General features: G+C 37.2%; 1 protein-coding gene across 1 annotated transcript in view; it reads right to left on the minus strand.

Annotated features, from left to right (window-relative positions):
• tmem178bb (transmembrane protein 178Bb) overlaps positions 1-24683 on the minus strand; it is a 105170-nt gene extending 80487 nt beyond the window's left edge. The window contains exons 1-2 of the mRNA XM_055189667.2: positions 24396-24683; positions 23319-23948 (exon numbers count right to left, since the gene is read on the minus strand). Of these exons, the coding sequence (XP_055045642.1) occupies positions 23319-23700 (382 nt within the window). The 5' untranslated portion in view covers positions 23701-23948; positions 24396-24683. The remainder of the gene's footprint in view (positions 1-23318; positions 23949-24395) is intronic.

Genomic DNA, 24683 nt, shown 5'->3' on the forward strand with positions numbered 1-24683 from the left:
TAAAGGACACGAGCACAGGATCTTTAACCACAAATACCATCGCAGGTTACAATCAGACATTAAAATGCACATATGCCACGCAATTAAAAAGCTTTTAAAGTGTTTATATAAACAGCATTTGTATCTTTGGACTGTCAATGTGACGGTTTCAGCAACAACAACATAAACAGACGGCTTTTGTGGACTAAATGCAACTTACACGTAGATTCAATACAGCAGTTTATTTCTGATAACAAGGTTAATAAATGACAAGTGAATTACTTTGTTCATATATCATAGTTGTGATCCATGTCTGCTGCCTCCCCTTGTCTTTAGCAAACCAAAGCATTTTATTTTCAACAAGGTTTTTATTTCAGAGATCGTTTCGGTTCAGGTGCGTTACCGTGTGCCTCCCATGAAACCATCTATTGGCTCTGCTCTGGGTTTCACTAAACCTCCGCCATCCACAACATCCCTGCACCACGACGATAAACAAGCAGCACAACTCCATCAGCCAGAGAGCCGGATATAGAAACTGATTTTATGTCGTTTCTTTTTGACCTCTGCTGTGGCAGCTGTAAATCTAGCTGTGAAATCAAGGTGAGAGCAATCTGAGTGATTTCTAAGATGGAGGAGAAGTTTGAGATGTTGCCAGAGTGGTGCGAAGAGTGAAGAAGCTGCTAAACGTTTGGGTGCTTGTATCGCACAGACTGGCTGCAGCAGGGTGCCCTCTGGGTAATTGCTTTTCCCCTGAGCTACCCATAATGCATCTGCAACTTCCACTTCTCTATCTCTTTCTCTCTCTCTCTTGCTCGCTCATTCATTCGTTCACAAACATGCACTTACATAAACACATCCACTTACATCCACACAACCACTTGTAATTCCACCATCTTCAGAGTTTCATTCTGGTACAGCTTTTAAAAACAAGTCTTCTGTTTATCATAACTAACAAGGTCAGACGATGATCAGCGCAGTGATAATTAAGTTTAACAATTCTGACCTGCAAATTTTTTTTTTGAAAGATAGCAAACTACAGATTAGATGTGCACACCGATGGTTTCCAGTTGTTCTAGTTTGGATCCAATCGGCAAAATTTCAATCGGAATAAAGTGCCGGCACTCTGCCAATTTAGTCTGATTGCGTGCTTTGCTTTCGGCAGATGCGTTTTGCAAAGGCACTCAAAACACAAACACATTAGGAAATTTCTCGCATGCTATGAGAACACTTTCCCCTGAGTGCCAGGACCATAATTATCACCAATCAAAGATATTACAATTGCCTATCTCATCTGGATATTATTAATGGACGGCCATTAAGTTATGGCATAAACTTGGCATGCCATTGACATTTTTTTAGTTTGATCAATCAAATATTGAAATTCAAAACTATATGAGGTTTCCACTCTGCTAATAATATAATACAGATTAATGATACTAGAATCTGGCACAGCTCTGGCTTAGAAATCAGAAGACAATTATCATGAGTTTGAGGAGGAGGGACCTGAGAGTTGATCAAAATTTTAATGATGTTTGTCGATGGACAGAAGCCATTTTCCACACCCATATGCTTTGCATATAATAAAAAAATTGTACAATGTCAGAAAAAATGGTCAAACTATGTAGGATTAAGGAGTTAGGGTTCAAAAAGTACAGCTTTGCACCCAAAGAATTGTGGTACATTTTGGTACCAAAGGAAGCTTATTAGTAGCACAAAGATGCATATTACTTTAGTTAACTTTACTTTACTAACCACGTTGTAGAAATTTGTCTCTGGCTTTACAGTACAACCAGACATAACACATAAGAAATAAAAACAAAGAAGATAAAGAAAAAATATAAAACACGTCAATCATTTACATTTAAAATTTGACAGCACTTGGCACCAAAGATCATTTATAAACTTTCCTTATTGTTTGTGGTTACCTACACTGCAAAAAATTATTTTCAAGACAAAAAATTCTTAGTATTTTTGTCTTGTTTTCAGTTAAAAGATCTAAAAATTCTTAAACTAAGATGCTTCTCTTGATGAGCAAAACAACCCAAGAAAACAAGTCTAGTTTTTAGACCAAAAATATCAAATTTAAGTGATTTTATGCATAAAACAAGCAAAAAAATTTGGCAATGGGACAAGCAAAAAATCTTAAAAAAATTTCTTAAACACTAAATTCAAGAAAAATTCTAGAAAATTTTGCTTACCGCATTGGCAGATTTGTTTGCTTGTTTAATGCACAAAATCACTTAAATTTGTTATTTTTTGTTCTAAAACTAGACATATTTTCTTGGGTTGTTTTGCTCATCAAGAAAAAGCATCTTCAATTTAAGATTTTTTTTATTTTAACTGAAAACAAGACAAAAATACTAAGAACATTTTTTCTTGAAAATTTTTTTTGCGGTGTTTAACGTCATGTTTTCAGTAAAAATGTCTAAAAATTCTTAAATTAAGATGCTTTTTCTTTATGAGCAAAACGACCCAAGAAAATAAGTCTAGTTTTTAGGCCAAAAATAACAAATTTAATTGATTTTGTGCATAATACTAGCAAAAAAATCTGCCAATGGGGTAAGCAAATTTATTTAGAATTTTTCTTGAATTTAGTGTTTAAGAAAAATGTTCAAAAATTCTTTGCTTACCCCATTGCTTGTTTTATTCACAAAATCACTTAAATTTTATATTTTGGTCTAAAAACTAGACTCATTTTGTTTTGCTCATCAAGAAAAAGCATCTTAATTTAAGAATTTTTAGATATTTTCTTGAAAATCATTTTTTGCAGTGTACGTCTAGTTTTTAGACCAAAAATATCAAATGTAAGTGGTTATGTGCATAAAACAAGCAAAAAAAAAAAAAAAAACGCCAATGGGGTATGCAAAAAAATTTGAACATTTTTCTTAAACACTAAATTCAAGAAAAATTCAAGAAAAATTTGCTTACCCCATTGGCACAAATTCACATAATATGTATATTATTTTTTCTCACATTTTTTATTTATTTATTTATTTTTTGTCTTATTTTCTAAGATCATTTTGCTTATAAGAAAATACATGATTTAAAGAAAAATGTAGATATTTGTACTGAAAATAAGACAAAAATACTAATTTTTTTGCAGTGTATAATAAGCCAACAAAATGTGTAGCAACTTTGTTGCTGTTACCGATTTGATTTTGATACCTGCATTTTGAGTATTGGCCTATACCCAGTTCCCATTAACATAAGACTGTTGCAAAATGCTGCATTTATAATACTTTGTCCTTTTTAGCTTGACGGGGTAACACATTGTATTTGATAGGGATTGGTCCATTAATTCCCAGGGAACACACAGGCTTATAAAAACACTCTCTTGCATGCACTGTTAGTTGATTTGCATACAAGTATGTGCAAAATGCTTAAATGTCAGTGTTGGTCTCTGGAGACTACTGATATGATTGAGTTCTTTATTCAGTGTAAGGGACTCTTGTTTTATTGTATGTGAAACGTAAATCTAATCTCAGAGAAATACAATGATCATTCGTGTCCATAAATCAAACAGTGCGAGGTGAGTTATGCACCGTTTTTCGCCTCTGTCTGTCAAAGATTTCACTCCCTTTGATGATTTTAGTGTAGTGGACAGATGGAACGGGAGATTTGCTCTCACGATCCAAAGTGAAGTCTGTACCCTAGCAACAGCAGCATGACCGCCCGCCCATTACAGCCCTGCGAGTTAATGACAGCTCCCTCGGGCAACAGAGAACTCCATCTCCTCTCTCCGCGTGACTATCCTTGCTTTCCTCCTCCGTCTCTCCAGGTGAAAACTGAAACGTGATGCATTCATTGCTCCATCGCCTTCTACAATTCCTGACGCCTGTGCCGAGATCCATGTGTTATCGCGTTACCTACGATGTCAATATTGATCCTCGGTTGTTTTCTTTGCTTGTTGGTCCGCCCCGGGGTCCAGAGATTGAACCATTGGGATTGCAAAAGCTGAATGTTGGAGTTACACTCCTCTGCTCATCTGAGCCGTCTGCCCATCGCCCGAGGCTTTCCGCTTGGTAAAGGTGTGCAGAGAAACAGACTCTCCCCGCTGACTGTTACGAAAGTTTCATCACATATTTCGACAGTGTTGCTAAATGCATTATGGTGTTTGCTCACATAGGTAAATAGTTCATTAAGAGACAGAGGAAGGTAGCTTTTGCATTTATCTGAATGGCGGTTAGGCCCCAAATGTTTAAGCTATTTGAATCCTCCAAGTTTTTGGGGCTAATTACATAAGCCATACACATCATGTGACCCTGCCTATGAAAACTGAACTTTTAAGTAAATCATTGCGGTCAAGGGGGTCTGGCTGACAAAAATGTTTGAAAGCCAATATGCTGTGCAGCCAAATACGAATTTGCAGAAGCAGAGATTGAGGCTATGTTTACACGAAAACAATTGTACTATTTCTTTTGCATTTGTAAAAATGTTCACATGTACACGACAATGCTGTCAAAACAATCCGCAGAGTTTTTTAGTTAGCTTTACGAACTAGCTTAGCACACAGCTAAAGGGTTGCTAGCCTATATATTTGAACCACGCTTTAAAATGATAATTTGATACATGATTACTACACATTGAATATTATAAACAGATATATGGTTAATTTTTGTAAGGTATGTTGATAGATTTACAAAAATATCAAAAGTATTTTTAAGAAGATGATGACGTGGCTGCTACATGAATTGTACGCTTTTATTTTAAAACAATATTTAATTATTTTAAGTTGTACGAAGTATTTAGCATGCTAGATCTATAGTCGTTAATGCAGCTTTGATTAGCCATTAGTAACAAGATATCATAAACAAATTTTTATTTAATTCTTTCGCCACCATTGACGAGATATCTCGTCAATTAAAAGAAAACGCTTCCCCGCCAATGACGAGATTTTCCGTCTTTCCGCAATACCGCTATTATCCACCATGTGGCGCACTTCCGGAACTTATACAACCCAGAAAGTAGCGCCTCACGTGAAAGAGAAAGAACTCCGTGTATGTTTAAAGATCGCTCTGCATCTGATCTCTATCAAAAGTCATTCGCAAAAATGGAATTATATTATTAAAATTGGGTGTTTTTGAACAAACCCATGTTTGAGAGGGGATTACAAGATAACTAATGAAGGTAGGATGAAACTGTTTTTTTGTCTGAAAGCAGAGGGTCTGTTCTTTTATTTTATATATTGTTTGTTTATATATTTAAAGAAGAACATTTTCTGGAAGGCATTAAATTTTGTGAAAATCATGAAAAACAGTGGCGCTGGCTGGCAACTTTTTTTAAAAACGCTGGAGGGAAAGAGTTAAAGGACACCTCCGATTCATGATTTCACATTTCCTTTGCTGTGTAAGTGTGTATTAGTACATGTTAATGATATGCAAAAGGTACAAACCCCAAAGTCCGACATTATCATAATTCTTTCTGCTTCTGACTCACAGCCTGTAAGTTAACTCCTGTTAGCATTGCATTGTGACCGAATCTTTAAAACATGGTAAGGAGCGTCACATTTCCTGCTGACGACACAGTGTTTTTCAAATCAATGAGTTTTGTACAAAATCTGTGTGTTTGATGAAGAGAGTTAAATCTTGAGCTACAAAAATGTGCGGCATGTAAAAAATAATGAACCATAAACCACGCAAACACATTGTATCATACAAAATACACAAATAAAGTTTTTAGTAATGAAATAGGTGTACTTTAAGGCTAGGTATTAGCTGAGGTCCTAAGGAAACCGAATTGTCAGGGAAGAGCCAATTTCTCATGACAATCACTCCCTCCAGAAAAAATGCGATTATGCGGTTGCATGATTCAACGCATAATCAGCCAAAGTCCGCGTATGTATGCGGGGGCCACATTTTTTCAAATACGCCACACTTTCGCAGCATGAATTGCAGATTTCCGTGCGCAAAATATAATCCCTGCATTTTTGTAGCAAAAGTCACATATAGCTTAGAAAGTTGAAAAATGTTGCATTTACTTCAAGCGCAGCCATTTCCCCTGTTGCCATGGGAACGTTACGAAGTGACATGATTATGTGACGTGAACATCATTGAAAAGCTGCAAACAGTTTTTGCAAGTTCCCGCATTTTTTGCAAGTTCCGCAGTTTCATCGCACAAAATTGCATAAATTTCCCGCATATTCCATCGCATTTTTTAAGAAAACGTGCCGCAAGATCAAGTATTTTTGTCCGCAACAATCACAAAAAAACTCTGCAAACAACATAATGAAAGCAGCTGGCAGTTTTGTATGGATGGATGATGAGGCTGGTTTGTTACTTTAACTTTTTAGCAACACAAACACAACCAGGTAGTCCGCCATTGTTGTGTGTGTTTACGTAAAAATGCGCATGCCTGTAGACTGAATGTGGAATAAGCGTGTGCTTGACGTCATCGCTTTCACAGATTTTTGCAGTCTACATGGAAAGGATATAGACAGCGTTTTTTAAAAACTTGCACTTTGAAACCCACTTTCGAATGTTTGTGTTTTTGCGACTCCATTGTACACAAACTGCCAAAACGCAAAAAGTTCCTGTTTTCAGTTAAAAATGTGTAAACAGCCCTAAGACTGATAAAAACATTCTTACATTGGAACAACATGCACTGAAACTAGGTCGTATTGGTGCTCTTTTAACTTAATTGACTAACAACACCAGTATTTGCAACAGCTAAACAGCTGAAACATTAGCTTAAACCGTAAAAATGAGATTAAATGAAAGGAATGTTAAACAGTGATACGGTTGAAAAAGGTTTGCACTTTCTAAATCTATTTATTTTGTTGACACGGCAGATTAATTTCTCTGGGGTAATTTCCCATCCTGCCTCTTTCCTTTTAAAACCTCCTCAGCGTGCTGTGATCCGGTATACGGATAAATACGCAGTCGTGGACAGAGGACGTTTTTATGAATGACCGAATGCTTCTGTTTCACATCATCACACAAATAAATAAGTTATGTGTTGATAAACGGTTTCTGGAAAACATCAAACATTATCTGTTAACAGCTCAGGCGTTGCACATGTGGGACTTCACTATAGGACTGCTGTATTGGTATGACATACTGAAATATTGTGAATTTATTTTGTATTGTTGTACAAATGCAAAATAATTAACTTAAAATAGATACCACTTAACAATACGTTTGTACGGCATTTGGTAAATGCATTACGAAAAATTAGTAGCCCACTATAGTTTACATAATTTATTAATCTTTGTTACTGTTATTTAATGTAAATACAATTGTTCATGTTTGTTCATTGTGCATTAACTAATGTCGACATTTATAACTTTTGATTGTAAAAATGTATTAATCAGTGGCGGCTCGTGACTGCTCATCCGAGGGGCACAAATTCAAAATAAGTGTTCGGAGTGTCATGTGTGTTGCTTGCATTTTCAAAATATGTGTTTGTTACATCATATGAACCATGTGCATGTCGTGTTTTGTCAAGGTGGGTGCCTGCTGCACACGCGTCGGAACCGTTTATGATAAAAGAGACGCTCACGCTCACAAAATACACGCAAGACACTCCTTTAACACTAAACTCTGATTACGCATGAGATTATGCGAGTATCTGACAAACGCGAGGGTCTCTTTTATCATAAACCCTTTAGACGAGTCTGCAGCAGACATCTATTTTGACAAGACACGTGATGCACATAGGATCACTCGATGTGCACATATTTTAAAATAAGGAACCACACACATGACGGGCTACATCGTGCGTCCTCGAAAAAAGAAGTCACCGGCCGGCCACTGGTATTAATAGATGCTAAAATTAACATGAACTAAGATTAATAAATGCTTTTGTAAATTTTTAGTTCATGTTATTACGCGGCTCGTTGGAATGCTTGATTCTGATTGGCGAGTCGCGAAATTTGCAGGTTTGTTGTTCCCAGATAACAGCCAATCAAAACTAATAACACACTGTAAATCCGGATGCTGGCAATGATTTTAACAGGTACCGTTTAATATTACAAAAAATTAATATAAATATGTCTTTTAAAGGTGCAGTGTGTAAATTTTAGCGGCATCTAGTGGTGAGGTTGCGAATTGCTACCAACGGCTCAGTCCACTGCTCACCTCTCGCTTTTGAAACACATAGAGAAGCTACGGTAGCCGCCACCAGACAAACATGTCATCGTTGGAGACAATTTAATAAAAAAAAGTTTGTCCGTTAAGGGCTTCTATAGAAACATTACTCACGGGATTTAACTTTGTGTCATGCGAATTTTTCGCTCGAGTTGAATATTTTCATCTTGGGCGAAGACACGTTTGAGACGAATAGCGCGTGTTTTCGCGGCAAGCGTGCCGCCCATATTGTGTCATTCCCATCGCCCCACGCAAGGACGCATATGATCGCGTCTTTACATTGACTTTGTATGTAATCTACTTGCGCGAATCTTTGAACTCACGTTTGGTGTGTATGACCCATTACTTAGCTAATGCATTAAAGGAATAGTCTACTCATTTTCAATACCAAAATATGTTATTACCTTAGCTGGGAATTGTTGATGCATCTCTCTGTCGTCTGTGTGCGTGGGCGTGGGCGCTGGGGCGCGCTGCGACACTTCGATAGCATTTAGCTTAGCCCCATTCATTCAATGGTATCAAACAGAGATGGGGTTGGAAGTGACCAGGCGCATCAACGTTTTTCCTATTTGGGACGAGTGGTTGTGCGAGCAAGTTTGGTGGTTCAAAATAAAACATAGCGCTTTTCTAAACGGATTTAAAAGAGGAACTATATTTTATGGCGTAATAGCACTTTTGGGAGTACTTCGACTCGCCTGAAAAGTCCGCTCCCCTTCTCACTCTCATAATGGGAGAGGGAGGGTGTTACTGCGCCGAGTCGAAGTACTCTCAAAAGTGCTATTACGCCATAAAATATAGTTCCTCTTTTAAATCCGCTTAAAAAAGCGCTACGTTTTATTTTGTACCACCAAACTTGCTCGTATAACTACTCGTCTTAAATAGGAAAAACGTTGATGTGTTTGGTCACTTCTAACTTTATCTCTAAATGGTACCATTGAATGAATGGGGCTAAGCTAAATGCTATCGAAGTGTCGCAGCGCGCTCCAGCGCTTACGTGCACGCACACAGATGATAGAGGGATATATCAACAATTCTTAGTTAAGGTAATAACATATTTTAATATTGAAAATGAGTAGACTATTCCTTTAACTAATGCAACCTTATTGCAAAGTGTTAACTGAAAAATATACTTTCTTTTGATTTTAAGAGAAAATAAGACATATTTTGGATTTATCTTGTGGTAGCTGTTTGTAAAAACAGTAGGTGATAAAATGGGAACAGGATGCATCACTGGTAAGAAATCTTTGAGAAATGTTTGTCTGCTGTTGGCGACTTGGTGCCCTGTTTCTGATGTAACGCCCTGATAGTGAAACAATCAAAGTCATGTATTCAGGTAAGTGATGTTTGTACTTTTCTTGGTATTTCATGAAACCCACACACACACGTACACGCACACCTGTCTTTCCGGCCTCATTTCGCAAATACCAAAGCAATTAGAGTGGGGGAAAAAACAAAACAAACACTCGCTTCGAAGAGCAAAATAACATTTGTCAAACGATGTCTCCGCGTTTCCACGACAACACGAGCGAATGAATTATTCTGCATCTTGAAGCATGACGTCATACAGCCTTCTGCTGGCGCCTTATCTGAGAAGAGAAAAAACAAACAACGGCCTCTATCCGTCACTCCGAGCGCTTTAAAAACACCCCAGTGTGTCTCTAACCGGCACCCAATCCGCAGGGCCCGATCCAAGAGTCAGAGACAGCTGTGCGGTGCCATAATTCCTGCTTTGTCGGCTCTCTCAAAGCTTCCCATTCAGCCCGGCAGCTGCAGTGGACGTGGTTCTCATTCGAATCGCCGTAGAGCTTTTAACAAGCGTCTTGTCTTTTCCCAGGCCTGAATGGATTGCTGATTGGTGTCCGTGAACTGAACCTCGCTAAAGTCCGGCCTTCTGATGAACCATTGATCAAACGAGAGGATAAGAGGAAGAGGCGATGAGACGGAGGAAGACATCGGGATGATGGAGAGGTTATACAGCCCTATCAACACTACTGACACAGAAAGTAGGAGTCGAGAGGTTACTTGGATGGTGGTATAATAAAAACGTAGCCATGATTTAGCCACGGCTACTGTATGTGAGGACTTTTCGAAATTAGGATGAGCAAAAAGCAATCATTTCACCATCTATAGACCCGTCCGGGCCGGCTATGAGGAGTAGCTCACTTCTAGACAAAAATAAACTTGAATTTGTCTGTTAATGCCAAAATAACTTGCGAGACTTTCCATCATGTAAGCAAAGTCAACAGCGGTGACAATGTGTTTGCTTTTATAGATGCTTTTATCCAAAACCACTTATACTGTGAATTTGAGCGGTGTGTGTATATTTTTTCAGTCCCTGCATTCTCTGGGAACATTGACGTTGCTACTGTAGCACCATCCAATATTTTTATAAGTGAATAACTTACATTACATTATGGGTTACAAATGTAATTTTATGTTGACTTTACCGTAAGGCTTTAGCTGTTGGTCAGAAATGCACTTACACAAACTTGAAACTACAAAGACGCAGACATAAATGATTGGCTAACGCAAACTGATGTGCATACTTAGCATGCATGCTTAATTTTACTACATTTATTTTAATAGTCAACTATAGACATTTTTGAATTTGAAAATATATTTAGTTTTAACCTTCATATATTAACATATATTTCTTTCAGGGGCAACAAATACATTTCTAATTTTACAACGCATACGGCAAAAAATATATTTTTCCTGGCCAAAATATAAAAGTTTGTATAAGTATGTATAAAATATAAAATTATAAGTATATTTTTGCAGTTAAAAAAATAAAGTTTAGTTTTTCTTCTGATGCGCCGTAAATATAAATGCTTTAAAATATATTTATTTTTAAAATATAGACGGTTTCATTGGACGCACTTGATACACGTCTGGATCCAAACCTTACTTCCGGTTTTATAAAATATAAAATTATAATTATATTTTTGCAGTTAAAAAAATAAAGTTTAGTTTTTCTTCTGATGTGCCGTAAATATAAATGCTTTAAAATGTATTTATTTTTAAAATATAGACGGTTTCATTGGACGCACGTGATACACGTCTGGATCCGAACCTTACTTCCGGTTTTATAAAATATTAAATTATAAGTATATTTTTGCAGTTGAAAAAATAAAGTTTAGTTTTTCTTCTGATGCGCCGTAAATATAAATGCTTTAAAATATATTTATTTTTAAAATATAGACGTTTCATCGGACGCACGTGTTACACGTCTGGATCCGAACCTTACTTCCGGTTTCGTTTTTTTAATGGTCTGACTAGTTGCTAATCTGATCTCTTGAACAAATGCCTCGTCGAAATAACAAATGTTTTGGTTTCCTAGGTAATCTATGTTTTTTGCTTGTTATATAAATAAACTTTGTTTAAAGTACTTTGTTGTTATTTATTCTTAGCGGAGTTTACCGGAAGTTACGTGCGGACCGCGACAGCCGCTTGTTTATGTTGTTACTGCTGAAACGGTCTATATTTCAAAAAATGGCCAAAAAATATATTGTTGAAAAAACTTTTTGTACAATTTTTTCAAAATATATTTCAGTCAAGCATGTGCACAGGTAGGGCTCAACCTGTGCCGAGCACATGCCCTTTTTGTTCTACTCCTTACATTTCAAAGTGCCCTTTTTTTTAGGTGTTTTATTTTATTTAATTATTTTCTTCAATAAATCAACCCTTTACATCTGTCTGTCTGATTTACAAATATATTTAGCCAATTAAACGTATAAAAAAACTTGACAAAATCTTTTTGAACCGCTCAATCTGTCAGTCAAATGCCTTAACTCCACGCCCTGAGTGCAGCTGAACATCTTTCAACGGTAAATAAATATCTTGTTGTTTAAGTACAACGTTGTCTCTTTACAAAAGAAACACTAGTATGTCTATAACAGCTTATATTTAAAGGAAAACACCACCGTTATTCAATATTTTATGTTCTTACCTCAAATTAATAAATACCTATCTTTTTTCAATGTGTGCACTTAATCTTTGTACAGCGCGTTGTGAATGTGTTATCATTCCTTAGGATCCAAACAGGGATGAATTTAGAAGCCACCAAACACTTTCATGTTTTGACCTCGGCGCAGTAACATCATCACTCCTGACTCCTCCCCTTCTCGCTCAAACTTCCGTCAATATTACTGTACCTGAGGTCGAAGTGCTGCAAACTTCCGCCATACAATATAGTTCTCATTTTTTATCCACTTAAAAAATCGCCACGTTTTATTTTGTGCCACCATACTTACTCAAGTAACTACTCATGAAAGTCTTGGGAAAACATGGAAGTGTTTGGTGGCTTCTAAATTCATTCCTGTTTGGATCCTAAGGAATGAATGGGGCTAGGCTAATTGCTAACACATTCATGACGCTCAGTACAAAGATTAAGTGCACGCATTGAAAAAAGATAGGTATGTATTAATTCATCTAAGTTGAGGTATGAACATCATAAAATATTGAAAAATACTGGTGTTTTCCTTTAATGAATTTGAGGCCTGAGACTGGACCGGTGGGGAGGAGAGAGGGAGGGGGCTAGCATTTGCCAGCTCATAGCAATTACCCTACAAATAGCCTTAAATAGCCTGTTCATACAGTAGCATTACAGATTTAATAAATTGAGATTTTGGCCAAATGTATTTTACAATAGGAAAGTAATGTGATGCCGTCGTTTTATTGGCCGACAAATTGCAGATTTGCACACATTTGCTGGTCAAAAACCCGGCGTAACTGCATTTGACTTGAGTGATCCTCATAGTCAGCTAGGTAAAATATATTTTATGAAGAATTTCCTCTTTGATTTATGACGGCTATCTGCTGATACACTTTATTCATAAACATTTAATCATATTATATATGCACTGCAAAAAATGACTTTCTTACATAGTATTTTTGTCTTGTTTTCAGAAGAAATATCTAAAAATTCTTAAATTAAGATGCTTTTTCTTGATGAGCAAAAAGTAAATAAGTCTAGTTTTAAGACAAATAATATACATTTTAATTGGGATTGTTCTTAAAACAAGCAAAATTATCTGCCAATGGGGTAAGAAAAAAATTGTGAAATAAGACTTCTTTTTTTCTTAAACACTTAATTCAAGTAAAAATTTCTCACCCCATTGGTAGATATTTTTGCTTGTTTTAAGCACAAATTCACTTAAATTGTATATTTTTTGTCTAAAAACTAGTATTATTTTCTTAGGTCATTTTGCTCATCAAGAAAATACATCTTGATTTAAGAATTTTTAGATATTTCTACTGAAAACAAGAAACAAGAAGTAAGAAAGTCATTTTTTGCAGTGTGGTCACACAGTATGGTTTACGATGTTAATATGCATACTTGCCCGCTATAAACATAGTAAAACATGCTCATTAAATGAAATTATATTTGAGTGTTCCCTTCAATTCTGCCACCCCAACACAAAACGCTATTCATAATAATGCAACATGTATTTGCATTTTGTGACACATTTCACAATGCAACAACACAAAAGTAGTATTCCTGTAGCTCAAATGGTAAAGCATTGCTTTTTTAGCTCAAAGGTCACAGGTTTAATTCCCAGGGGTCAAAAGGGGGAAAAGCCAACTTGCTAGAGTAAATTAACTCAGAAAATGTTTGTTTTGACAACCCAGCACAGATTAAATTGCATCCCAACACTGATCAAATGTATACATTTAAATGCACTGTAAGATGCTTCAGATAAAAGCGTTTGCCAAATGCATGGGCTTGTTTAACTAGAAGCATTTGTGTGCACAGCCCTTCAACCTCGCCAAGGCTCCTGCTCTTTCAGATTGACCCGCTCGTATCGAGTGAAGCTCATCCGGTGTTTATCACACTCTTCCAAATTCAATGGAAAACTGATGAGTGGCAGAATGGATCAATGTCTGTCTCAATCTCTCAGATGCATTACTTGCCTCATCACGACTCAAGCCGAAGAAATTTAAGACGATTTCCCTCGATTGAGCTGGAGGCTCCTACAGCCAGCCAATTAAAAACAGCAAATTCTCACCCTGACCTGATTTTTCGATGAAAATGCTTCGGGAAGTGTTTCGGGGGACTCGTAAAAAAGAAAATTGGGCCACTCTTGATGTATTGTAATGTTTATAGAGGTAGAAATTAATGAAAAGCGTAGAGTTGATTATTTTACTAAATTTTTACCTCACTTCACTATAATCCGTTCATGTTGAATTCAGTACTTCTCCATTTTTGAGAGACTAATCCGCATGCCAGAATATAAATTGGATTGAGAGATGGAGACAATTCGAGTGAGGGGGAGGAAGGGGTGCGAAAGACTTTTCCTCTTGACTAACAACTTCAGTCCTTGCACTTCTGCTTGTTAATGCACAAAACATCAGATTAGACGTCTTACCCCTACTGTATGAAAAACTACCAAAAGGTAAGCAACCTTATTATTCTACTTCCTATACGGCCTTATTTTAAGGTCTATATCTTTTGCAGAGAAGCCAATCCCATAATGCATTGCAAAACTGACAAAAAATGATCATGGTGGATGAGGTGAGATTATTTTATCCAAAAAAATTATTTCATCTAATATTTGTGTGTGCTATGATTCTTTGTAAGTATTGCACTGTTAGCTTAGCGACATGCTAACATCACTAAAAATCAATTTTAGGTTGCAATGTAAAGCATACGCACAACCGGCGCAACGTCATAGAATGTCTCTGAACAGGTTCACGCCCACTTTTGGGGGAAAACAGACTAGACCTTCCATTGACTTCCATTCCAAATAGCGGAACAAAGCAACGTTCGTACACAGCCGGCATGCGTAAATAACTTATGAAATCACTCAGATTAAACATGTTGAGTAATCATCTGTCCACACTGCCCGCCACAGAGCCCGAAAGATACACCAACACATTTAATTTGGTGAATATAAAAACATGTCTTTTTCATTCTCCCAGCATCAAATTTGTGTAACAACGCTCCCTATTGGCCAGAGGTGTCTTACCAGGACATTTACTCGTACCTCATCGAGTCAACAGGGAAGCAAGTAAATTATTTTACTTCATATTTGAAAGTTACTTCGTATTTATATATTATGTCTTTATATTTAGAGTAATGAGTGCACTTTTACGTCGAGTCATACAACTAACTGGCTCAGCGATATTTCTAGCAATCACTGGATGACGTTGTTACACAAATTTGACGCTGTGAGAATGAAAGGGACATGTTTTTATATTGACCAAATTAAATGTGTTAATGTATTTGTCGCGCTCTATAGCAGGCAGGGTGAACAGATAAATACTCAACATGTTTAATCTGAGTGATTTCATAAGTTATTTACGCCTGTCGGCTGTGTAAAAACGTTGCTTTGTTCCGCTATTTTGAATGGAAGTCAATGGAAGGTCTGGTTTTTAATGACGAAACTTACAGTCAAGTTCCCGGATGTGCCGGTAGTTCGTATTCCTACACAAAGTTAATTTTTTTAAGTATGCTTATGTTGGTGGGTTTTTAAACAGACCTTTATTCCCTCACATATCAGTCACAGCTTTATGATTGCACAACGCCTCGTCCTCAATCACCCCGAGATTTCTAAGCGTCAACATCTGCTAACACCTCGCAAGGATTATTCTGTCTCAAGCTTCTTCAGGGACAAAAGAAAAGCAAACAACAGAATTTAAGGTCATCCGGTATTCTCAAATATCAATGTTGTGTCTCGAGGCCGTGCAATTGGCAATTTATCACTTCTTTGCGAAATAGAGACAAAAGTAAGTAAAATATTAAAAACAGGCTTACTAGCACTTATATGAAGATGTTACATCAGTATTATATATTATAAGTTAGTATAGTGGCAAAGCATTGCTTTATACGTTAGCATGCAAAAGGTTGTGAGTTCGAGTGAAAACACATAATGATAAATGTACACTTTGTAATGCACACTTCCGTTAATGGTTTGCCTCGGATTGCAGATTTACCATGAAATTGCTTGATGAATGAAATGTCATGGAATTGCATATGAAACATGATATGAATATACAGTGAGGAAAAATGTTGTGCATGACCTAATTTTGCCAAGTTAAAGTTGATTTGATCATATAAGTGATACAAAAATATGTGCATATATTGGAACGAGAGGGGCAGGTAAAATATGAGGGTTTGGTGAAGTCAACCAAAATGTAAAAAAAGTTTTTTTTCACTTGGGAATAAAATACGAGTCATGCACAATACAAAATTTTAAATGTATTAAACTTGTACATTTTGATTTCATGTTGACTTTATAAAGAAATTGGTTGCTTACATACTCCTGATTTTTTTTTATTTAAATGTAGGCTTGAAAGCTCCTACTTCCTCCATTCCATAGATATCCAATGTCAGAATTAATCTACGCCTAATGAAGAACCACGTGAGATGTCTTGGGTCAGAGAGCTCTCACGGTGCGACAAAAATGCTGATATCCACCAACACAGTAGCCAGTGATTATATTAGCATAATTTTAAACAGAAGAGAGAAAGTAAGAGGAAATATAACTCAAGCTGTTATCAAGCATGGTGCTAATTTCAACCCCATCATATCCTAAATGCACAATCGAATGGAGAAATATTCTCTTTACATTAATGAGGATGCTTTCGACTCTAAATGTGCTGATAGTGGCACTACGTCAAGGCACATTTTACTATAGGGATATTTGTCGGCAATGAAAGTCGTAACCGAAAATGAAAAGGAGGGTTATTGGACACCTCATTTATTTAAGTATAGCTCCTCTAAGGCTCTTAAAAGCCTGTAGGTCTTGAGAATTACAGAAGACGTTTTACTTTTCCTCGACTTTATTGGAAGTCACACTCAATTTCTGTGATCTAATGTGACTTAAACTAAAATCATTGTAAGCTAAAAATCAGAGCAATAAAACGGCACAGGGTATTCCTTGTTCCTAGGAGATGAAGCCGGTTTCCCACCCCAACATCTGTCTGTTTGACTAGTGCCAGCGCTTTGGTCCCAGTGGGACTTCTTGAACTAGGAAGGTGTGGCATTTTTCTCCCATGGCATCTAATTTAAACAGTGGATGCAGGGAAGTCCGATCCCTTGAGGATTGTGGTATAATCCCACACTGAAGAAAATGACTTATTACTAATTATTTGTAAGATATTCAAATGAGGGTTTGGTAAAGTCAACTAAAATGTCGTGCACAATACAAGACCAGGGGCCTCATTTATAAAATGCTGCGTAGAAACCGTCCTACCTTTGATCTTACGATAATTTGTCAAAAATGCGTACGTGTGATTCATAAACCAAATGTACGCGCAGAAAACACGCATACCCCTTTCTTTCAGATGTGAAATTTATAAATCGCAAATGATCTTGAACTTGTGCACCGCTCTGCATTTTCAGATCTCTGCCTTTAAACGTTGCCTAATTAATCTCATAGATCTCATAGTCCGATCCCTTGAGGATCGTGGTATAATCCCTGAAGAAAATGACTTATTACTAATTATTTGTAAGATATTCATTACTCATTTGTAAATAATTTAAGTGTGCAAATATCTCTTGAAACAAAATACAGAAGAAAAAATGAGGCAATGAATGACCTGTTTCGTAAATGTAGAAATGTTTGGATTTTTCATGTATTAACTACAACAAAAGCACTTCGTAATCGTAATTAATGATCAACAAAAATGTTTGCATTTTTGTCCAACTATTCAAACCCTCATTCCTTGCTTACATTAATATTCAGTTGCAAGTATATTCAACACAATCTCACAGCAATTTGTACGTATTTTACGAGGTAGCTAATTCTTATTAATTAGTACGACCACATTCCTACGTTTTTGTACGATTTGCTTTTGCCCATGACGTTGGGGTTAGGGGTGGGTTTCATTATTGTTTTTAATAATAATCGTACAAATGTATACTAATTAGCCTACTCGTAAAGTAGAGGCGGTGTTAGGGGTGACGTTTTTTTAGTTTTTAGTTTTTTAGTTTTTTTATCTCACAGCAATTTGTACGTATTTTACGAGGTAGCTAATTCTTATTAATTAGTACGACCACATTCCTACGTTTTTGTACGCTTTGCTTTTGCCCATGACGTTGGGGTTAGGGGTGGGTTTCATTATTGTTTTTAATAATAATCGTACGAATTCATACTAATTAGCCTACTCGTAAAGTAGAGGCGGTGTTAGGGGTGAAGTTTTTTTAGTTTTTAGTTTTTTAGTTTTTTTTATCTCACAGCAATTTGTACGTATTTTACGAGGTAGCTAATTCTTATTAATTAGTACGACCACATTCCAACGTTTTTGTACGATTTGCTTATGCCCATGACGTTGGGGTTAGGGGTGGGTTTCATTATTGTTTTTAATAATAATCGTACGAATTCATACTAATTAGCCTACTCGTAAAGTAGAGGCGGTGTTAGGGGTGAAGTTTTTTTAGTTTTTAGTTTTTTAGTTTTTTTTATCTCACAGCAATTTGTACGTATTTTACGAGGTAGCTAATTCTTATTAATTAGTACGACCACATTCCAACGTTTTTGTACGATTTGCTTTTGCCCATGACGTTGGGGATAGGGGTGGGTTTCATTATTGTTTTTAATAATAATCGTACGAATGCATACTAATTAGCCTACTCGTAAAGTAGAGGCGGTGTTAGGGGTGAAGTTTTATTAGTTATTAGTTTTTTAGTTTTTTTTATCTCACAGCAATTTGTACGTATTTTACGAGGTAGCTAATTCTTATTAATTAGTACGACCACATTCCTACGTTTTTGTACGATTTGCTTTTGCCCATGACGTTGGGGATAGGGGTGGGTTTCATTATTGTTTTTAATAATAATCGTACGAATTCATACTAATTAGCCTACTCGTAAAGTAGAGGCGGTGTTAGGGGTGAAGTTTTATTAGTTTTTTTTATTAAAATCGTACGTTTTTGGATGATTCGATTTGTACGGATTCATACAAATTAGCAAACTTGTAAAGTAGGGGTGGGTTAGGAGTGGAGTTTTATTATTGTTTTTATAATAATCATATGTTTTTGTATGATTCGATTCGTACGAATTCATACAAATTAGCCAACTTCCAAAATAGAGGTGGGGTTAGGGGTGGAGCTTCATTATTGTTTTTTATAATAATCATACGTTTTTGTATGATTCAATTCGTACACGTTCATACAAATTAGTCAACTCGTAAAGTAGAGGCGGGTTTAGGGATGGAGTTTTATTATTGTTTTTTTTATAAAAATCATACGTTTTTGTATGATTCGATTCATACGAATTCATAGAAATTCGCAAACTTTTAAAGTAGGGGTGGGTTAGGAGTGGAGTTTTATTATTGTTTTTATAATAATCATACGTTTTTGTATGATTCGATACATACGAATTTATATAAATTAGCCAACTCGTAAAGTAGGGGTGGAGTTTCATCATAGTTTTTTATAATTATCGTATGTTTTTGTATGATTCGATTCATACAAATTCATACAAATTGGCCAACGCGTATAGTAAAGGTGGGGTTAGGGGTGGAGCTTTATTATTGTTTTTTTTTATAATTGTAAGTTTTGTATGATTCGATTTGTACAAATTTATATAAATTAGCCAACTTGTAAAGTAGGGGTGGGTTAGGGGTGGAGTTTCATTATTCTTTTTATAATAATCGTACGGTTTTGCGTGATTTGATTCATACAAATTCATATTAATTATCCAACTCATAAGAGGCAAGGTTAGGGGTGGAGTTTGTGTATTGTTTTTATAATAATCATATTTTTTATAATGATTCGATAATGTGAATTCATAAGACATGGCCAGCTTGTTAAATAAGTTGTCCACTCCCCCTTTACTCATTACACAGACAGGACCTCCATTAAGACTTCAATTAATTGAAACGTGATTGACATTTTTTTAAACAGTGTGAATCTACATTAAAATTATATATTATTTAGAAATATAATTTAAATGTATTGGAAGTTGGTGACGGTGTTTTCTGCCATATTGTGATGCCTATACAAGGTAAACAGCTTTTGGAATGTGAAAAATTTAGGATGGGACTCATTTGGGAATTAATTGTATCCTGAAATTTGAAAGTCTGGCCATTTTATCTTGTTTTAGCTTTGCCTGTGTTTTGGTTACTTTTTCTCCATCTCTAGTCTCTCTCCATCTTTCACTCACAGCCTTAGGGCCACAGTGATTTTCCAGCATTAAGTTTGCCTGTATAAATTGTGGGAGGTCGACTGTCTCACTCTGGTCTCCATTCTCTCTTGAGAATGGAGGCCTAAAATGTCTTCATCAGCCCTGATGGGTGTCCTGCTGGGAGGGAGGGACAGATGGTGGACAATGAGATGGGTTGGCTCTTTCTGCATGATCTCACCCTCCTTTCACACTTGCACTCAGATACACTCTCTCAATTTTCAGCGTACTCCAGATGCCCAGAGCATTCGCATCATTTTCTATTTCTGGTCACCCTTTCCATTTTGCAAGTCGGTTTGCAAGTCTTTCACATAGTCTAAATCTATATGTGCACCAATGCTTATACATTGGAAAAGTGTTCAGAAAACATTTAATGGACTTTTTGGGATGGATTTTTTTAGTTGGTAGTGAAGCCCCTATGGTGCCATTAGGCAATCCAATCTGTCATGACATAATTTCCTGTTTTTTATGGCTTAGATGTTTGGCTCGAAAAACATTAAACTACCTAGATGGGAAAGTGGGCAAAGTTCAAGTTGTTCTGGGGGTCCTGACTCAGATCTTTCTCCAGACCATGCAACGTTCCTTAAAATTAACATTACGATTAATTTACATGTATCAATACATTTAAAGATGGCACTTCAGAAGGTATTTTAACATAAAAATAGAACGTTTAACCTTTAACACCAGTAAACTAAGCATATTTAATTTCTTCCTCTTTTCCCAAATATGACTTTCCGCTCCGTAAGCCATACATTTTGGACCCCATATAAGTACACTACTGTTGTGTTCGCTCATACATCATCCTGTCACTCCCAAGAGATGATACTGAGGAGAGAGTGAGAATAAGCTTTTCCTCTTAGAGACTTTGATGTCATTATGGGCGCAGTCAGCATGTTTCGTAAAACAATGAGCCTGCAAGTCAGATAATGATATGGATAATAAAGCAGATATTCTGTAACATAACACATTTATGAGCATGCCGAACAGCTGTTTATCTGTGCGATATGCGGTTTTTAACTAACAAACAGTCAGCTAATTATTCTTTACTCCTCTTTATTTCTCCAACACACACACGCATGAAAGCTGCTGCAAGGCTTGCCAGATCTTTATACAACAAAAACAAGCCTTAAATGCAAATAAAATGACTTCTGCATTGAGAAAAAGCTGCTGAAAGGGTTGCCAGATTTTCCTACAACAAAAACAAACCTTAAATGCAAATAAAATGACTTACGCATTGGGGAAAAAGCTGCTAAAGGGGTTGCCAGATCTTCTTACAACAAAAACAAGCCTTACATGCAAACAAAATTACTTATGCATTGGGAAAAAGCTGCTACTACAACAAAAACCTTAAATGCAAATAAAATGACTTACGCATTGGGGGAAACCTGCTAAAGGGGTTGCCAGATCTTCTTGCAACAAAAACAAGCCTTAAATACAAACAAAATTACTTATGGATTGGGGAAAAACTGCTAAAGGGGTTGCCAGTTCTTCCTACAAGAAAAACAAGCCTTAAAAGCAAACAAAATTACGTAAGCATTGGGAAAAAAGCTGCTAAAGGGGTTGCCAGATCTTCTTACAACAAAAACAAGCCTTACATGCAAATAAAGTGACTAATGCATTAGGGAAAAAGCTGCTGAACTGGTTGCCAGATCTTCTTACAACAAAAACGAGCCTGAAATGCAAATAAAATGACTTACGCATTGGGAAAAAAGCTGCTGAAAGGCTTGCCAGATCTTCCTACAGCAAAAACAAGCCTTGAATGCAAAAAATGACTTATGCATTGTGGAAAAAGCTGCTGAGAGGGTTGCCAGATCTTCCTACAACAAAAACAAGCCTTAAATCCAAATAAAGTGACTTATGCATTAGGGAAAAAGCTGCTAAAGGGTTTGCCAGATCTTCTTACAACAAAAACAAGCCTATAATTGCAAATAAATATTACTTATTGGAAATAAAAATTACAACTTTCCACTATATTAACTTCCTACACTCTCATGAAGTATGAAAAACTGCTTATAATTACTGGACCTGGCACCCCTGACTGCTCCTAGCATTATCATTCCATCTCATCCAAGGTGAAAGGCACGGCTGGTGTAGAATATCATAGTATCTGTCATTGCATCCCCCAACCCAAATGAACACAGAGTTGGCCATTGCCCCCAGAGAAGAGGTGAGCTTTCGCAGATGGTGCAAAAAACACAATCCACTAGTGTTGCACACAATCTTGGTACATACAGCAATACTGGGGCACATTTTTATCCCAAAATCCCTGTTATATGAGCACACAAGTATCAAAAAAAGCACAATTTAGCTTTATTTTATAGAGGCCATCTTTAGATGCATCGATTTGCAGATGGAGGTTAGCACGTAACCGGAGAGCATGCAGTCCTCAGCAACTCTGGAGCAATTGTTTGGTGTGCCTTGGCAGAATGTGAATAAAACAGGCCGTGATGTTTGGGCTATCAGAGATCTTTTTATAGAGAGCCTAGTGTCACATATGCCTCAATGAGGAGTAAATTAACCTAGTTTGGTGGAAGACAATAAGGACCAAGTGCAAGGCTAGCTGTAGGGTTTCGCACCTTCGCAAGCTTGTGATCTAACAAATGAGGGGTGATGTTGCCATTCTTTCATCGCCTCTGTTTACTGCATATTATTTGTGTCAGTACACATGAATGAGGCAATAAAGTCTGGCGCAAGTCTCCGGATGTGATGGCTGATGTCAGTTTGTATTGTTTGGAGTGCATAATGCACAAAATATTGCAGTGTTAAACTATTTTGGCCTGATTTTTCAGTAATATGTTGCACGAGATGCTGAATAAACTATATGGCTCTTCTAGTTGCAGTTGTTGGATAAGGATTAATAATAAACAAATGCATGACCAAGGAAAACTAGATCAACCACAATTCATTATGCAAATGTATAAAAACAGACCAATAGCAATTCACGATGGCAAATATTCATACTGTAAAGGTTGTACATTCTGAATGCTCAACTTTTTTGTATTCTTATTGTAAGTAAAATCCCAAGAAACATCAATACAATGTTGCATTACATCACTACAATAACAACTGCAATTTTTCAAATGCATGCAGTTTGCATGTACCCATACGCAAACCATCTTAATTCCTACCTTTCCGAATGAGGTCCTCGATTTCCTGATCAAATCCAAGGCGATGACATTTGCTCCACAGCCCCATGTTGGTGGAGTTATATTGCCTGCCGCACTCGTCGGCGGCGCTCATGGCGAAGAGCTGCCGTCGGTTCCGCGCCAGCAGCAGCTTCTCCTCCCAGCGGTCCAGGCGAGAGCGGCTCGCCCGCAGAGGGAGGCTGTTATTGGGGATATATATAAAACCCGGGTCCTTTCGTCGACTGGAGAAACTCCGGCACCTCTCTCGGTACCTCCGGGCGTCCGTCTCGTACCAGTGATCGGAGCAGATGGCCACGGCCAGCATCCCGAGCGCGCAGAGGGAGAGAGACAGACCAGCGTAGAGCAGCAACTTCCCAGCAGCCATGCTCGCGTTCGCTCAGAGCCGCATCAGCACCACAACAGCTTGGACAGCTCCTTGACGTGCACCCGCATCCCGCCGGGCGCGCGGACGGTGAGAATGGATGGCAGTCGGTGCGGGGGAATTCGTTTGGATATGAGAGCTCTACTAGATGAAGCCTCGACGACGGAAAACGCATACGCGACGCGCATCCGTGGCCCTTCCCGTATAATATGTGAATGAATCCGGTCCAATCCTTGTTCACCCGATCCAAGCTTTACAAAAAAGACACAATTTCATGGGTTATTTTACAAAAAACTGGTCTAATACCCCCTATCAGTGCTCCTCTAGTCGAACCGTGTTACGAAATAGCCCAGTCGTATGGCGTCGCCCTAAAGCGTCTATTTAAATTAAAGGGGCATGTTTGGTTTAGACATCTGCCCATCCGCCTCCCTATCACATTTACATGGAGACTTCACAGAAATGCACTATTAAAAATATACAGTTAGGTACAGCCACGTTTATTTTCTTGTGCATTCCATGAATTGTCATATGAGTCACTTGTGATTTTTAGGAAATGCAATAACTAATCGTTGAATTTGAAGTCAGTATTACGCACATTCTGCACAGGAATGTATAACGCACTGCTGTTTTTATCATCCAGGAAATCAATGGGCCTCGTTTCTAGATAAACGATAAAGTAAATAAAATTCTGCACTCACCCCAATTGAAGCTGGGAAACAGGTTCACTCCGTGCCAAAAACGCATCCCCAGCCCATTTTGCGTTTGCAGATATGCTATCCCGTGCATGCGCTACCAAATGATCCCATTAACCGAGAGACTCGTTTTAAAATGATCTGCGTAATATCAAAGCCTTCAACGACGCAGCATCACAAAATCTAGATGTTCAAATGAGCGCATTGATATTAAAACGTTTGGCAAATCATCCTCGGATCCCAGCATCCGCCGCGCATGTTGCCTCTGTCTGGGAAAAACAGCGGTGATGTCAT

The sequence above is a fragment of the Misgurnus anguillicaudatus genome, chromosome 1, assembly GCF_027580225.2.
Source record: "Misgurnus anguillicaudatus chromosome 1, ASM2758022v2, whole genome shotgun sequence".
In the NCBI taxonomy this organism is placed as follows: Eukaryota; Metazoa; Chordata; class Actinopteri; order Cypriniformes; family Cobitidae; genus Misgurnus; species Misgurnus anguillicaudatus.